The 18,608-nt window shown below is 42.3% G+C and overlaps 1 protein-coding gene across 1 annotated transcript in view; it reads right to left on the bottom strand.

The window, feature by feature from the left end:
* SYNE1 (spectrin repeat containing nuclear envelope protein 1) overlaps positions 1-18,608 on the bottom strand; it is a 2,361,447-nt gene that overhangs the window by 1,487,768 nt on the left and 855,071 nt on the right. The window contains exons 48-49 of the mRNA XM_078648775.1: positions 6,003-6,208; positions 5,447-5,602 (exon numbers count right to left, since the gene is read on the bottom strand). Of these exons, the coding sequence (XP_078504901.1) occupies positions 5,447-5,602; positions 6,003-6,208 (362 nt within the window). The remainder of the gene's footprint in view (positions 1-5,446; positions 5,603-6,002; positions 6,209-18,608) is intronic.

The following is an 18,608-nucleotide window of genomic DNA, read 5'->3' on the forward strand; positions in this document are numbered from 1 at the left end:
CTTTGACTTCGAAGCATGACCCGACGTTGACTTTGATCTCGACCTCGACCTTGACCTGGACCTCGATCTTGATCTTCTTCGAACTCTCTTCTCTTTTCTCATGTTTGCCATGAATAGCTTGGCCTCTCTCTCCTTTAAAGCTTTTGGGTTCATCTTGCGACAGCAAGCGCAACGCTCGACATCGTGATCCGACAACCGGCACCAGACACAATCTTCGTGGGGGTCCGTGATGGAGATATGGCCCCCACACTCTCTACATGGCTTGAAACCCGACTTCCTCGAAGACATCTTCAGAAAAGAAACAAGAGAAGTGTCGACGGCGCGGAAAAAAAGGGAACTGATGTCATCATGCTGACAAGGCTCTCTTAAGGCTCCAATGATGTCAGCGGAGCCACGAGCGGAGCCATGCTATTGTGACGTCGTCCTCGTCGACGTGGAGTGCTACAATGTCCGAATGCTGCTGGCGCAGAGGATATTCACAAGGTGAGGAATCCCGTGGCAGATGTATCCATCAGAATTAGTGAGCATCCATTTTAGTATTAATAGCTGATGTAGAAAATACAATATTGATAAGTCCAAATGAAAATGAGTACTAGAACAAGCAATTTGGTGTCAATTAATGTCATATGAAAACTACTGAGTTGAACAGTAATTGTCTTATGGAACTTGGAGAGTGAATAGGATAATCTGAGTAGTATCAAAGCACTGAAGATTCGGTCTAATTTGATACTGAGACAAAGTAAGCAGACAAGGGAAAGATTATGTAGATACGTTTTTTCCGGATTTTGACTGAGTTTGACTGATTTGGACTAAGTCTAAAAGTTGGACAGAGGTAATCAGCGAAGAAATACTAAGAAGGCCAAACATGAGTGGATGAACAGTAATATTTAGAAAGGCATATAAGGACATTTTTCTTGGTCTACAAAACCCATGGTTTCTTTGAATTTCAATTAACCACTCAAACAAGAAGAAGGTAATCCTTATGCAAAAAAGAAAATTATTCTATAATATGGACACCAATTGATTTTTATTACCCTGGGGGGTAACAGTACTAATTTCTAAATAATGAGATAAATTGTTGCCCAATATTCATAAACTGAGATATGAAAGCATAAGTGACAGAATTTTAACAAGTGTGAGCAAAGCAAATAGGCCTGGATTATATTTGAAAATGCTTCTTCATTCACCAATGAATTAAGGCATTCAGCAGCTCCTCATGTATACACGCAGGGCCCGATTCACAGAACTAACTTAAGACAAAATCCAAACGTACTACTTTTGGTATTCACAGAAGTTAGGATTTTGTCTTAAGACAGACTTAAGTTAGGATTCTGTCTTAAATCTGTCTTAAGTCTGTCTTAAGACAAAATCCTAACTTCTGTGAATACCAAAAGTAGTAAGTTTAGTAATTTGTCTTAAGTTAGTTCTGTGAATCGGGCCCTCTGTCACTCATCCTTGAGCTCATGGACACATTTTCCCACCCAATTATTGACTCTTCCACTCACGCACACACATCCACAATACAATCCACTGATAAATTCAACCAGCATATACAAGATAAATTAAAGGAAGGCAATTTGGAAAAAGAGGTACTATGGCACACCTATATTTAGTGGGAATATATTTGCAATAAAAAAAATAAGTAGAAAATTAAACGTAGCAGTGGTTGGCCATCTTGGAACGGCATTGTGCAGACAGTATCCTTGTTTTAAAGTTCCAGAATGGCTGTCACGTTTTTAACAACATCTCAACCATCTTGGACCGGTAAAATATACACTATGCATGATACCATTCCAAAAAGACCATTTAGAAAACATCTCACTGGTTGGACATCCTGAAATGGTATTGTGCAATCTCATACCTATCTACGATGGCTAACAAGTTGCAGCCAAAAGTGGCTACCATCTAAGAATAGTAAAAACAATGGACTCAATTCTCAAACACAATCTAAGACAAAAGTCTAGCTTTACGACTTTTGGTATTCACGGAGGTAATTTACGAGTCGTATCTTCATGTCCGCATTCAGGCCAGAATCTCTGGCTCGGGCTGTACTCACTGGCTTGTGCCTGACGAAGTGTAATCAATGGGCCAGAATGGAATTTTTACAAAAAGGAACATTAGGAATGTGTGATAAATGGTAGAGGAGGTCAAACCTACCGTCAACACTAAGTGGGGTACAACGCCCTTAGTTTTGACTGTAGTGTTGACATTGCAGTCAACACTGAGGGGAGTGCAATTGTGGACTGCATGTACCATGATGCAAAGGAGCAAACTTCTCTGGGAAATGAAGTAGTGCCCGGCCACATCCTTTTCCCTGCCCCAACTGATTTTCATGGCCTCCACAACCATTTATACCATGTCCCTAATGTTCCTTTCTGTTAAAATTGCATTCTGGCCCATTGATTACACTTCATCCGTCCCGAGCCGGAGACTACGGACCAATTTGGAAATTCCAGCCCGACTGCGGACGTAAAGATTCGACTCATAAATGACATCTGTAAATACCAAAAGTAGTAAAGTTAGACTTTTGTCTCAGATTGCCTTTGTGAATTGGGCCTTATGGACCATACGATTCCAATATGGGCAGCTAATTTAGTGGCAGTGTCTGCCTAAAATGCGGCACACTTCAAAGTAAATAAGTGGCAATCTGCTGGGCATTCTAAAAAAAGAGTAAACTACATTTTTTAAAAAGGAGATGGAAATAAATAAAAAGGGACCTTTAAGAGGAGAAAATAGAAAAATAAAGGCCTGGCCTACTACCTCGACACTGATGCATACGCTTTGGTTGAGTTCACAGTAAATATGTCAAGCCTAATTACCATTATTGTTTGTTTTCATAATTAATAGATCAGAGCTATGGCTTTTGATATAACTTTTACCAATGAACTTTTCATGGGTGTGTCATGATAACCATCTCCAGCCAACTGTGTTGATCCTAATATTTCCACATATACAGTCATACAAATTACAACTATGAATACAACAACGGCAGTTGGCAAAACAATGCAAAAACTGTCCTAAGAACGAGAAGGCCTAATAAATTATCTTGCCGTGTAAATCTTCAACCCCAATAGTTTGTCAGTCAAAGTTGGGAAATCAATGTGAGATTCCAGCTAACAAAAACCTGTTTACAGGCTTCAACACAATTTAATAATAATACACTTTAAGGGCCTGTTGTCTTGAACATATGTTTTTCACAATAAATGAGACAACCTCACATAAAAAAGGTCGGACCAATAGCATCTGAAATGACTTTTCCCAATGAACAAGACACGCCTATAGATTTATCATTGATGTATCACCATAACCAACTCAGATCTACTGTATGAGCACAGGCTTTCAAACAAGCTAGCCACGAGCCATGCCATTATAAAATTACAAATATGTGCAAAGTTACAGACACAAACTATCTCATATCTATACTAATATAATAAAGAGAGAGCCCAAACCTTTGAGGCGGGTAATCTCAGGAACCACAGCACCAATCACAACACCCAATACAGCGTTAGAAAGGGCAGTTGCAGCAGAAGGACATAGGCTATGCAGAAGCCCACCATATACATTTAAAAGGTAAAAGAACCGTGCCAGCAAAGTAGTCCCTTGTGGGCGTGTCTGCGTTGTGCTGTGGGCGTGTGCTGTGGGCGTGACAAACGCTGGGGGCGTGTGGTACGTTCCACCCTTCATGCCATGTCTCATATTGTGTGCTAATCCCACCCTGCTCCCTTTAAATACCCCTGCACCCCATAATCATAACCCACCCTTATTCCTTAAAATACCCCAACACCCTTAAACACTAGCCCATCTTAACCCTATAAATATACCCTGTACCCCAAAAACCAAACCTATCCCTAAACCCTAAAAATACCCCTGTACCCAAAAACCCAAACCTAGCCCTGAACCCTATAAATTCCCCTGTACCTCAAAACCCAAACCTACCCCTGAACCCTAAAAATACCCCTGTACCCCAAAACCCAAACCTAGCCGTGAACCCTAAAAATACCACTGTACCCCAAACCCAAACCTACCCCTGAACCCAAAAAAAACCCTGTACCCCAAAACCCAAACGTAGCCCTGTACCCTAAAAATACCCCTGTACCCCAAAACCCAAACCTACCCCTGAACCCTAAAATACCCCTGTACCCCAAAACCCAAACCTAGCCCTGAACCCTAAAAATACCCCTGTACCCCAAAACTACCCCTGAACCCTAAAAATACCCCTATACCCCAAAACCCAAACCTAGCCCTGAACCCTAAAAATACCCCTGTACCCCAAAACTACCCCTGAACCCTAAAAATACCCCTATACCCCAAAACCCAAACCTAGCCCTGAACCCTAAAAATACCCCTGTACCCCAAAACCATACCTATCCCTGAACCCTAAAACTACCCCTTTACCCCATAACCCAAATCTATATCTGAACCCTTGAAATACCCAAACACCCCAAAACATATACCTCAGTACCCCAAAACATATACCCCTATACCCATACTTACTTTATCCAAACATTAAAAAAAAAACATGCTTTTACCATTCATGCATTTACAACGAATTTCGTTGTAAATGTATGCGTGGTAAAAGCATATAAAATGTAATGCCATGCGTTATAATGGCATTGCGGAGTCATGCTACTTTTGTAATGAAAGTATGCGGAGACGTGGTATGCAGAAAGAAAGTTGCGGAATAATGGGTGTTTACCCTCCCCCGGTAAGTACATTGGTGGCATGGCGGCCTACATCTCCAGCAACATACTCATATTTTTTCACCACCCATTTGAAAAATGCACAGGTCTCTCTCATTGATGGCCAGCACCGACATACACTTTTAGACACACCTCCCGTCACAAGTTCTAGAATTGCGAACTTTAGAGCTGGGGAGCAACGTTCGAATCTCGGCATCAGCTCAACATCCTGTGATTCCAGGCAAATCGCTTTGTCTCCCCGTGCCTACCACAAATGAATGTGTTCTTCTGTAATGTAAATTGTGCTCATGCCATGTTGTCGAGTTCGCGCTATATAATACTGCAAGGAAAAATAAAGTAGGGAAACTCGAGTTCACATACTACTGAACGCGCACTCTTAAGTGCATCAGCAGTGCACTGTGAATCGGAGCGTTTCACAGGCCTATCACAGATAAGAAATGCTATCAAAACGAAATCCTACAAAACAATATACTACTGGCCGGCAGCAATTCATACCCGGACAACGTCGGGACGGGCTGCTAGTATTACATAAAGGTAAAAAAGGATTTGTTTTCTAAGGCCAGTGTTGAAGAAATTGCTGCTCCTTATTTGGGAGGGAATGCCAAGTCATATATATGTAAGAATTTCTTAACAAATGTTGTGTCGACAATGCAGAAAGTCCCTGACAACATATACAAAAGAGTTGTATGCTCGTGACTATTACAGGTCTACGATACAGTCAGTTTAAATTAAATTGGACCCAGTACCTTGAAGACTGTAGTTCTTCCAGGAACATTTCCACTTTCTGCATCTCCTCCTTCTTTTCGGGAATGTGCTGCTTAAGTTCACCCAATGACTCTGTGCTAATCCTTTGCTCCATGTCATGCATCCACAGACTCAGTTTCTTGTGCTGATCTTCGAAGCTACATGAAAGTATGATACAGCTCAATAAACAGCCCATGAATACAAAACACATATAAGAATCTCTGAAATTAACACATTTTTACCCTCATGATAGTCTTTTTCTCAGATATAGCGATACTTCCCTAGCACTCTAGTTAAGGCTATCCATTTTGTTTTCAGCTCTGCTGAAAAGTTTACAGCGCAAGCCTGAACCAGTATTCATAACCTGCTGCTGCTCCACTGTCTTCAATGGCGCTTTCGACATTCCAGTATTTTAATATAATCTACGATTTCCATCAGAATCATCAGAATAAAATATTTCCCTTTATTTGTGTCAATCTTTGAATGCAATTAAGACACCAACCTTTTTGTGTATATCAAATATAAGCTTGAAATCTAAGCCTATGTACTTTCACCAACCTTCCCAATTCTGCGACACTGACTTGCAGGGCTTTTCTGTCCTTCATGCATTGCTTTTTAAAGTTATGAAATTCCTTATTGGCCTTTGCAAGCAGCTCCTGTATATTGCTGACAACAGGCTTGGGCAAATACACATAAAGCTTTTCTCCTTCTTCTGAAGCTGCATCCAATTTATTCTGCCCATCGCCCAAGGAATTGATGACTTCCTGTTAAAATAAACAAAGGACATTTTAAATGAGAAGCAATTTGCTGGTATGGTCCATCTAAGGAACAAATATGACAAACTCAAATGGGCAAGATACAATTACACAAGTGTTTCAGATCACTGAACCAGTGGACGAGGATGCCAAGTCACTAATTCACAAAACGTTTCAAATATGAAAGCATGCAAAAATGTGTAACGTACATCTGGGTAAATAAAGCAATGTGAGAAGCTAATGCTGACTCTTTCAACTACTTCACTTCAACTGCACAGTTTCTCTGTAAAACTGTCTCATCAAGATTCTGGACCTGCTTGTGTTCCAAAGATTCCTCCCTTTAGAATGTGTGGGTGAACTGTCACCGGTAGGCCTTGTACTCATTAATCAGGTTAGGCGGTGCCTCTACTGGTCAGTAGGAATACTTATTCTTTATCTTGCTCAAACCAAAGCTCCGTGTTTATTGAGACTTTAGAACTGAATTAAGAGTTCATTATCTTCCTGCATTCTGATGTTAACTTAGCAGTGATTGTATTGTGTCTCTTCCTCTCAAGCTCTCTCTCTCATTCCTTAGGTTCAAGCTATTGAGAGTGTGCTTTTTGAAGGTTGACTTCGATTTTCAGCGAGGGGCAAACCTCTATGTAATCCAGGTGTGTGAAGAATTGTAAGAGAGTATTCCTTTTTACATGTATAAGAATGTCTAGGAATTAGCAAAGTATTGAGTGATTAGAATAACATTTTACACATTAATATTTGTACAGGTTCTGCCTTTTCTCTTCTTGATAAGAGAAACAATCCAAACTCAAGTCACAGAGAGGTAGCAGAAGATTTCTGGATCTGGAGGCGGTCTCTCTTGTCTTCCCATTCCTCTTTCCCCCTTGTGGTTAAGCGGTGCAGGCTGTCTCTAAGTTCTGCGCGCTCACTCGCAGGAGGGAGTTGGGATTCAGCATCTGCTCCTGTGGAAATTTAATCTTAGTTGGTGTGTTCTGACTGATTGACGTGCCACCTACTAATTATTCTACCCAAGCGGTGTGGCTGAGGGAATAGATCTAAATGCCTTAGCGACCCTTATGGATGGCATGCAAAAAACAATTGACCATTGCCTTAGAAGAAAATAAGAACCTTAGGGAAGAAACTAAAATATCACATGTGGAAGCCCAACAATTCATGCAAAAAATAATTGACATGACCTTGGGGGAGACATCTCACTCAACAGGTCCTACGACCAAGACTTACTCCGCTTCAGCCTCAGAAATTTCTACCCAGGTAATTTATTCCATTTCCCTGGAAATTACCCTGCCCCCACCCCGAATGCTTTCATGGAGACCATCCAAGGCACATATATTCCCTACTCAATGTTCCCTACACCTTTGCAGACCGGTCATTTTTGCGGATGATCAGTCCAAAACAGCTTTCATTTTGTCTTATTTAAGTGGAGACGCAGCGTCTTGGCCCATGCCGTTGGTCTCGCAAAATGACCCAATGCTTTATGATTTTGGAAGGTTCAAAGAAGAATTTCTCTGTATCTTTGACCAAAGGACTATTTCCTAGGCTACAGACAATAAACTACTTGACCTTAAGCAAGGGAATCCGGATTTGGTTTCATACTTAGCACAATTTAATAAACTGATTGTGGACCCAGAATTGCCCAAAAGCAAGAGAGCAGCTATTTTCTACCGAGGTCTGCGTGAGGAGTTAAAAGATGCCTTGGGTCAAATTCCAGACCGTCCCACAGAGGTTGCTAAATGAATTGATCTAGTGCTACTGATAGATCAATGTCTATTCGCAAGGAGAGCAGAGCACGAAAGAGATTTTTGCCCCTTACCCCCACGTTTTGACAGAAGTAGGTCAGAAGTCACCAAATCTACAGATACTCATCCTACCGAAGAACCCATGCAGATTGGTAGTGTCAGGAGACCTCTATCAAAAGAAGAGAAGGAGAAAAGAAGATCTGGATTTCATGATGGAATGCTCAAAGAAGCCAAAGGGTACTAATTCAGTAAAAGAGAAGTACCATCAGTGAAAAGGGTTGCCCTCATGGATGTTCTATCTAAGTCGACCCCAGACCATCAACAAGTGGCGAACACCTGACAATCATCTTCTTCTCATCTTACGGTATCTTTTGAAATTCTCTTCGGAACCAATAAATTACAGGAGGTTTCTGTTATGATAGATCCAGGAGCTACATGAAACTTCTGCGACATTCAGTATGCCAAAAGAATCGGAATATCTTTAGTTAAAAAGAAAATCCTAGGCCTACCTTGGTTGACAGAACACAACCCAGAGATTAACTGGGAAAAAAGAACTGTACAACTGAATTCTAGTTAACATCTTGACCACTGCTAAATCCCTGGTATATTCTCCTTTTTTTTGTGTCCCTGGAGAGAAACGAAGAATTAAGAACTTGTATTGACTACTGCACAATAAATCAAGTGACAATTAAGAACCGATATCCCTTAACTTTGATCTCATTATTGTTAGATCAGGTAAAAGAGGCAAGAGTCTTCACTAAACTGGACCTTCGTGGAGCCTACCATTTGATTTGGGTAGCCGAGGGCGACAAGTGGAAAACTGCGTTCCATACCAAATTTGGATTGTACGAATACCAAGTGATGCCCTATGGGCTATGCAATGCCCCGGCTGCTTCCCAACACTATGTAAATGATGTGTTACATGAATTTTTGGATCAACGCTGTAGTCTCCTCCAGTTTTTTCCAGTTGCGAAAAATTCGAAAGATTGCTTGTTTCCTGACCACTGAGGCCCTTACCCTGGTGTTGCTAGCTTTAGTCATCTCGAGGATAGACTACGCCAATTCCCTCTATGCTGGCATTCTGGCCTACCAACTGAAGAGGCTGCAACTTGTTCAGAATCAGGCCGCACGTCTTATTTACCACCAACCTAAGCACCAACACGTCCATCCTTTGTTAAAATCCCTTCACTGGCTCCCCGTTTCTGAGCGTGGTAAATTCAAATTAGGTTGTATTATTTTTAAGTCCCTGGCCGGAATGGGCCCGTCTTTTATTTCTTCACTACTGCACCCATATGTCCCCTCCCGCGACCTCCGTTCCTCCCACCTGGCCCTACTCAAGGTCCCGGTTTTTAACGTAAGAAACAGGGAGGACTGAGATTCTCATTTCTTGCTCCTTCCCTCTGGAACACACTCCCTTTAGGCATAAGGCTTGCTTCCCCCTACACTCGTTTTAGGTCCCTCCTTAAAACTCATTTGTTCTGTAATACCTACAACTAACGCTCTTCGCCCTGCGGACTGTTTGTCTCCTCATGCTCGAGCGCCAAGAAACCGCCAGGTGTTAGTTGCGCTTTACAAATATTTTTTACATTACATACAGCAGTGGTCTACATTGATGATATTTTAATTTTCTCCTAAGTCCAACAAGAACATATAACTCACGTTAGAACAGTTTTGAAGAAAATACTAGCAAACAATGTCTATGTGAAGTTAGAAAAATGCGCCTTTCACGTGGCGAAGGTAGAATTCTTATGATTTATCCTGTCTGAAAATGCAATTTCTATGGATCCAGCTAAAATTGAGACCATCCTGAACTGGCCTTCCCCTAAGAATGTAAAGGATGTTCAGAGCTTCCTTGGTTTTGCTAACTTTTACCATCGCTTTATCAAGGAGTTCTCCAAAAGAATTGTTCCAATTACCAGGCTATTGAAGAAAGGAATTCCATTTCTTTGGTCAGATGAAGCTGAAGAAGCTTTCAACTTCCTGAAGGAGTCCTTTACCTCTGCACTGATCTTGCTTCATCCTGATCCAGGGGAACGCTTCTACGTAGAGACAGATGCCTCAGACGTAGCAATTGGAGGAGTCCTATCTCAGCGGCACAGGGAAACAGGCCAACTGCATCCAGTGGCCTTTCGCTCTTGGAACTTGACTCCTCCCGAGGTACACTCTTCCGTTTCAGACAAGGAATTGTTGGTAGTTAAGGACGCCTTCCAGGAATGGTGACATTATTGATTAGGAGCCCGCCATGTTGTCACAGTTTTCATGGACCACAAGAACCTCTAGTTTTTAAAATCTGCCAAAACCCTAAACCCCAGGCAGTTGAGGTGGTCATTGTTCTTTGCAGATTTCAACTTCACCATTACCTACCGACCTGGTTCAGCGAATGGTAAGGTCAATGCTCTTACTAGGATTAATACAGAGTCTGGAAGTGGAGAGAAGGTGAAGGTTCCAATCATTTCTGCGGACAAGTTTACCTGTGTCCTACAATTTTCCGAAATCAGGAAAAAGATTTGAGATCATATGTCAGATGACGACTTGATGAATTGGGTGAAAGAGGGTGAGAACAGAAAGATAAAAGAAAAACTTCCTTATGTAAAAGAAGCCTTGTATTTGCCAACTCGAGAGCTACAAGAAGTTTCCCTCCAAGCCTGTCATGATGACCAATTGGCTGAACACAAAGGTGTTTCTAAGACCATGGAAGTCGTTAAGAGACCGTTTTGGTGGCCTGCTATGAGCCCACAAATAAGATAATATTTGGTTTGAGTGGAGTTACTTATTAGTGTTTTCATGTTCCATGTGGAGTATGTCTTCCGGTGGTGTACTCTGGAATTCTTTACTGTTTCCAGCCTTGTACACCTCTTGCACCCTTTTGCCAACCGCGTTGCCAATAAAGTTAAGTGAATGGCGAAATGTTCCGCTCGACTGAAGGTGGAGTCCTCATGGGATAAGAGGTGCTGATGTTCTGCATGCCATCAACCATACTGGAGTTACCGTTTTCCATACTTCTTTTTCTTTTTGGTCAAATGCAATGCTTGCTACCTATCAATAGGTTACTGTGTGCCATGTATGGCCCATCCCTAACTGACAGTCACACTCACGAACATTCCACTCACCAAGGCTGCTCCTGGTGGGATATCCCTCATAACATTCTACTTTAATAAAGATGCATGAAGATACCTACTTGGAATGGACTCTACTTTTATTAAAACATATGTGATAAATGCATTGGAGGGAAAACCAATCGACAGGCCCCTGAGGGAAAACTCTTGCTACTCCCGCTTAAAAGAATTCCTGGGGCATCTCAGCTTGCTCTGTTATTTTCACAACACATAGTCAGGGCACATTGTATTCCAGTGGTGATAATCTCTGATTGTGGTACCCATTTTGTTTCTAAATTTTGGAAGGCTTTGATGCATCAGTTGGGTATTGATTCATGGTATTCCACCAGCTATCACCCAGAAATGGATGGTCAGATGGAGAGAGTTAACCAGGAGATTGAACAGTATTTTCATCAGCACCTCCTAGAACAAAAAAGGTGAATGGTTCGATATCATTTGGACGGTCAAATTCGCCTACAATAATGCTGTTCATTCGTCCACTGGTTACTCCCCTTTCTATTTGAACACAGGTAGACACCCAAATGTCATTCTTGGAAAATCAGATGGCTCAGTCCCTGCTGTGGAGGAGCTAAGTAAGAGAATCCAAGAAAGTTATCACTCTGCGACAGAAAACTTACGTAAAGCCAAAATCTCTTATAAAAACAGGCTGACAAGAGAAGAAGGAGTATTCCCGGTTATTCTATTGGAGAATTGGTCTGGTTGTCGACTCAGCACCTCCACCTTAAAGGAAACAGTAAGTTCCAACCACGGTTTTTGAGACCTTTTCAAGTCCCGAAAATCGTGAATCCTGTGACAGTAAAACACTCCTTGCCTCTTCAAATGAAGATCCACCCAGTTTTCCATCATTCACTACTAAAAAAAGAGCCCTGCTAATGTTAGGGTTTCCACCCCTCCAGATTCCGTCATCATTAACTCACACCTAGAGTATGAAGTGAGCAGAATCCTAGATTCAAGGTTTAAGAATGGGAAACATTTCTACCTCATAGAATGGAAGGGTTTTGGCCCTGAGGAAAGATCATGGGAACCATCTCACAATGTGCATGCTCCTAGACTGGTTAATACATTTCAGACTACATACCCCAACAAACCTTCTGATGGAGGGCATCCTGTGAGAGGGGGTACTGTCAGGAACACAATTGCCGGCATACTAAATTGCTCACCCAAGAGGAAAAAGATCCATTTTGCCCTAAACCCTCGCTGGTACAATCAGCGTAGTCATTCCAAGTTGTTTCTGCTGAAAGCATTCTCAAGACTCGGCAGCGCTGCGTTTCCAAACTTCCAAGATGGCGGCCTCTGCAACTGCCACCTTTAGCTTTCTAGTTTTTCAATGTCCTCGCGCTGTAGCATTACTTCCCTCGTGTGTGCCCTTGAGGCCGCGCACTTCAACTGTGAAAAATGACTGAAGAGCAGCATCTGGACTTCGGGCCTGCCCTGTGGAGAATTCCCGCGCTGTAGTGATTTGAGTTTTCAACAACTCCACCCATTGCGGAGCTGTATGCACACCAGGGGCCTATTTTCCCCTTACTTGGAGACTAGTGTCTCGTCTTGCAGTTCTATTTCTGAGGCGACTCAGAGAGAAAAATCTCTGTCAGAACAAGGACTTCGGGTAGAGAGTGCCTCTACTGGACAGTAAAAATACTTATTCTTCATCTTGCTCAAACTAAAGTTCCAGGTTTATTGAGACTTTAGAACCAAACTAAGAGTTCATTATCTTCCTGCATTCTGATGTTAACTTGGAGCTATGAGTGACTGTACTGTGTCTCTTCCTCTCAAGCTCTCTCTCTCATTCCTTAGGTTCAAGGTATTGAGGGTGAGCTTTTTGGAGGATGGCTTCAATTTTCAGAGAGGGGCAAGCCTCTACATAATCCAGGTGTGTGAAGAATTGTAAGAGAGTATTCATTTTTACATGTATAAGAATGTCTAGTAAATGGAGAAGTATTAAGTGATTGGAATAACCTTTTACACATTAAGGTTTGTACAGGTTCTGCCTTTTCTCTTCTTGATAAGAGTAACAATCCAAACTCAAGTCACATAGATGTAGCAGAAGATTTCTGGATCTAGAGGCGGTCTCTCTTGTTTTCCCATTCCCCTTTCCCCCTTGTGGTTGAGAAGTGCAAACTGTCTCTAAGGTCTGCACACTCTCTCACAGGAGGGAGTTGGGATTCAAAATCTCCTCCTGTGGAAATTTTGTGACACACATGGTTTCCATATAGGGGTCTAAAATATATTGTGCTGGGAACCAGTCTATGCCTGTGTCTCACACTAAACATGCAACTCCTCTACCAATCCTGGATCCCGTGTGTGGGGTGTGAAATCTGAAATCAAATAGTTTAGATAACTACAGCTATTGCAGGTAGGAATGCACCAGATTTCATCACCCCAAAATACCGCAAGACAATACAATTTGGAAGTATCCTCTACTTGAACGGGTGTAATGGAAGACTGCTACTCAATACAAAATATAGCAGCAGGTCTCTGTGTGCTGGGAATTGATTATTACAGTTAGAAGATGCTGCAGTGATATTTCCGCTAGTATCCTACTTAAAGTGGAATTAAGGTTTAGTTTACGGGCTTTACGTTTTTTATTTTAGCATTTAGCGGTTCTGATCATAAACTCACAAAAATAGTGGATGCAAGAGGAAATTAAACAGAAAGAGAAAATAGAAAAAGTAAAGGATAGGAGGAGCAGAAGAATTAATAGGGATGAAGAGTTGCGTGTGGGGTACTGGAAGGTGTGTACAGGGTTACACCTAATTAAAAGCATAGCAAAAACATCTACTTGTAAAACAATTAAAAATATTTCAACTAATTTTCTATTACAAACCAGCTAGTCCTAACCCTACTCTCTAAATACACTCTAATCTTAGACCCGGACCTTCTGCCCTGACCCTCAACCTAACCTTGACCCAACAGGCTTTACCTAAACTTAATACTAATGCTGAAAGTAACCTAAGTCTAGCCGCATACCCTAATCATAAACCTAAGTCTAGGTCTAACCTTGAAACATCTTGTAATCCCAGATTCCTGATGCCATCATCTCTCTGGGAGAAAGGCTTTTCTTTGATATTGTTACATTGTGCTTAAGGTTAGCCACCTTCTAAGGAGTCTCAGTCTTTGTTGCCATAGAGGCATTTTGAATCTCCTCCCAATTCTTAACTTTTAGACTAGGTGTAAGAAGCTGGCTCTTTATATGATATATCAAAATGAGATGTATCGTGTAAAGAGTCCAGTGGTTCCCTTTTAGTGGGCATGGAGCTTGCTACGGCAATTCCAAGGTGCTCTGCTAGGGGAAGTGTGGTCGAGAAGCATTAGGCTTAACACAGAGGAATGCAAGGCATCTTAAAATTCACACAATGGTCAAAAAATGAGACACACCACTCAAGGAGTAGATCCACACCAATTTATAAAAATAGCAAGTATCTTTTTGTATGTTTAAGCATCAGAAGAAAAATGTTCAGGTAAGTACGTTTTTAAATCGAAATATTTTTCTGTAAAAAAAGTTGACACTACAATTTCTGAGTTCCCCAATGTTAACCTATGGGAGGAAAATCAAATGCGGTTTATCGGTACTTATCAATGACTTACGAGACCCTTGTCCAGGAGATAAGGTGAGTGGTGGGCAAGGTCCACGGCAGGACCAGCAGAACACCACCAGAGCCACTAGGGTGGCCGGATGCAGAGGTGCAAAACCGCATCAGGTGCCCAATGATGTCCAGTGGAGGACAGTTGCTGAGAAAGAGACTGCAGGAGGGGACTGTGTGACCAGCCTGGTGAAACCAATGACTGGCTTTGGTTCTTGTGATGCTGGAGAATGTGGGGATACCTCTGATCTTCTTCTCCTCAGGATGGGGTGTCCTGGTGCAGAGGGTCTTTGAGGTGTTGGGTTTCTCTATTCTGCAACATTTACCGTTGAGGGGGCCTGCCAACAGAGGTTGCAGGCAACATCGAGGAATTGACTAGGAGTCGCTCCATAGTGGACTTGGTACCTTGAGGGCTAGGGGACCATGTTGACACCATTGGCCCACTTCTTTGCGACAGAGGTTTTGGCAGGGCTGGAGCCATCTTGGTCTTTCTCCTGTAGTCTGCAGGATGCAGGGGACTGTTCAGCGGCCAAACCGGGAGGTCTTGGTTCCCGGGCAAAGGTTGGCAGGTATCCTGGGTTTTGGGGACTCAGCAGCTGCACGACAAGTAGACTATTGATGCAATAGATGAAGTCAGCAGGCAAGGCAGCAGGGTTGGCACCAAGTCAGCTTCTGGGTCTTCTGTTCTTGATGTGCGACTCTTTTTGTCCATCCACTTTCTTCAGGTCATCAAGATCTGCTCTTCCGGGTGCCAAGGGCTCCCCTAAATACTCAATTTAGAGGTGTCAGACGAGTGAAGGGTAGCAGCCAATAGGCTATTTTTTCATTGGTTCACTACGCCCCCTATATGATCACTTCCTGTTGGAAGTAGGCATAACCCTGTCCCAGATTTCCTTAGAATGCCATCACAAAGATGGCTGCTTCTGAAAAATCGTGTCCACCAGTTTACCCCTCCTTAGGGATGGTACTAGCCTGGGGGTGGCACGCATGCCAGACTAGCTAATTTCCCCACCTATCCAGGTGCCAAAGGGGCTCTGATCAAGAGGTCAGCTTCCTCTCCTGAGAGGGGGAGCCAGATTTGCCTTTCAAAGGTGGCAGTCCTTTGAAGCGTGCTGGCTTAGGAAGGCCAATCAGCAGGTTATCCTGTGGGAGGGGGTATGACACCCTCTTCTTAGACAGGCTTTTATTTAGGATCTCCTGAGGGCAAAGGCTCTCATCCTAGGAGGTCAGAATAGTGTCTCTGGTGGTGTGCTGGCATAAACCAGTCAGGGAGCACACCAGATGTCAGTCGGTTTTTAGGGGGTACCTCTAAGGTTCCTTCTGGATGCATGTATTGGTAACTCCATTACTGGAATCAGTGTGAGTTTATCAATATGAGAAGTTTGATACCAAACATCCCTGTCTTCAGTGAAGCCATCATGTAGCTGAGGAACTTGTTTTCACCAGTGTCCAGCACAGGTTTAAAATGGCTTCCCTGGTCTCTTGTATTGGCAGAAATAGGACTGACCATCACAGGGGCATATCTGCTCATGCATGTATACCCTCACATTTAATATTCAGCATCATGCCTTAGGACTGTCAGGTCTGCTATAGGGGTGACTTACAAATATGCCATGCAGTGTTAGGGGACAAGGCACACAGGAATGTGTGACATGTCATGTTTTCACTTTCGTCAAAACCAAGACACGAAGCCTGCAATAGCAAACTCTGCATGTGCCTGGTGGTGGGTCCCGTAGAGTGGCATCATTTGTCCTATTGCCCTTAGGGACCCTCGCTAATACCTCAGGCCCTAGGTTTAAAGTTTCTATGATTAGAATCTTCCCACATTTAACAGATAATCTTAAACCCATATTTCCATAAGATTGGCAGGCAAGCCAAACCAAAGATCTTCTTCATGAGGTACACTTTACAGCTTTTGCACATTTACTTCCCAGAGGTTTCCCTGTAGCCTATTGTGTGCTTTTTAGAATTATTTCCATAAGAATGACCTCAAAGGAATGAATCACAAAATAAAAACATATCCTTCAACAGCTCCATTCATGTAACTTCTTCATCAGTATTTGTTTTCTAGGGCTGTTTACTGGCTGTTCTTACACACAATGATGTCTTTCAAGATTCAAGCTACACTCAAAGAAAACAACAGTGGCTTTCAGAAGGGGGCATAACCTTGGCTGACCAATGTGCAATAGTTATCTACAGTTTCTTTTGAGTAACATTATTATGCTTCAATTTTCCAGGAGGCCACACTCTTTGTTTCCATGTCTAGAAATACTATTCACTCTGGCTCTCAGAATTCTGAGAATGTCTTCCATCATCTGGGTCCATACTCTTTTTTAACCTTGCCATGTTACCTACTGCATTTTCTTCTGTGCTCCCCACATTTTTCATGGGTGGTCCAGATTAAGCATTGGACCAACTTTGTCAGGCAAATATGTCACTATTTAGTTGTCCAGTTAGGCACATCTGTCACTTTTCCAATTGGGTCTTTATTGCTGTATTTGTAAAGCCCCCTAAAAATGCTTCTTTGTTATGGTAAACATGTTTTGTAGCCCTTCTGCTTAAGTGGAAAACAGTAGAGCGTCATTAGTAAAAAGTAACACTGGAATGTCCTATCCTATGTCCTATCTTTGACCCGTTTGCATGACTTCAACAGCTATTTAAATAGATCATGGACACAAATGTGGAAAAGCAAGAATGCAAACAAGCTTTGCAGTCTGCTCTCCTCTGACACAGAACATATCATGAGGAATTGCCTTCCCAAACTGTTTTGAAGATGTAGAGAGGAGATGATGCACATTCCTCAGATTTGAAGGCAGGGTTTAGCAGGACATCGAGTTTTTCTAGATTTCACCGTATGTTTTCCATTCTACAAGTACATCATGTAGTACATTTTGTTGCAGGAAATTATTGATTGAAAATGTTGTCCAATATGGTCAGGCCTGATCTTAAACCACCTTGTTAGGGGTCAAGAACTGTTCCTCCTTGATCCAATCATTCATATTATGGATGAATGCATGCAATTTAGATGTTTGCATATGATTTGGTCAAACTGAAAGGCCAATATGACATAGGACACCTAGAGTTCCCCTTCATAAACAAAGGCATGATGATGGCGTTTCCTATTGATTTCTGAAGGAAGGTTTTGGCTGCAGAGTACTGAGCATGAGGGTGTGACTTCTGCTTTTTCTAGCTTCATAGATTTGTTCTGCTTCCTGTATTTTTAGATAGGTGAAACATGAGAGGATATGGTCATGGGCCTATCTGCTCCAGAGTGGTTTGTAGTTGGGAGCCTTCTCCTTGGGAACTATCATAGGCAGGGCAACAGCAGAGTGTGGAGAAATACCCCCCCCCCAGTCAGTGGAATGCCCCCCCCACTCCCAGTCAGTGGCTCTCTTCCCCAAATGTTTTGTAATCCCTTGAGGGTCCTAGGGTCATATTATATGCTCTGGAATAAAGGGGCAGATGTATGGAGCATTTTTCCGATAACAGCTGCTTTGATTAAGGGTTTGCTACTGCAAAATGTATCTGTCCAATGCACACATCCAATTTTAGGAGTCAGTAACCTTTTAACCACTCCTAAAACAGAATTCCAGCTCCTTGCCGAATTGCTATTTGAAAGGGGTGTATTGTAGTCCTAACCTTAATATAAGAGAACACATTCCCTTGGGATTCCTTCCCTCTTGTGAGGCTTTTTAAAAAATAGTCAACTCTCAAACAATCTTTCACTAAAAGTATTGTTTCTTCTAAGGAAAAGGGGCTGCTTTAAAAAAAATTGTTGTATTCTTTATAGAAAAGCGATCAACGACATGGTGGCCTACTGACCATGGCAGGTCATCACTTCGTGGTGATGGCCACAAATCCCAATGTGTCGTAATTTATGACCTAACACTTTAATAATCAAGAGAAAGGTTAGCTGCTGACCCACTGCGGTTCAGAGTTTTACAAGCTAATGAGTTGATTA

This window comes from Lissotriton helveticus, chromosome 6, assembly GCF_964261635.1.
Source record: "Lissotriton helveticus chromosome 6, aLisHel1.1, whole genome shotgun sequence".
Taxonomy (NCBI): domain Eukaryota; kingdom Metazoa; phylum Chordata; class Amphibia; order Caudata; family Salamandridae; genus Lissotriton; species Lissotriton helveticus.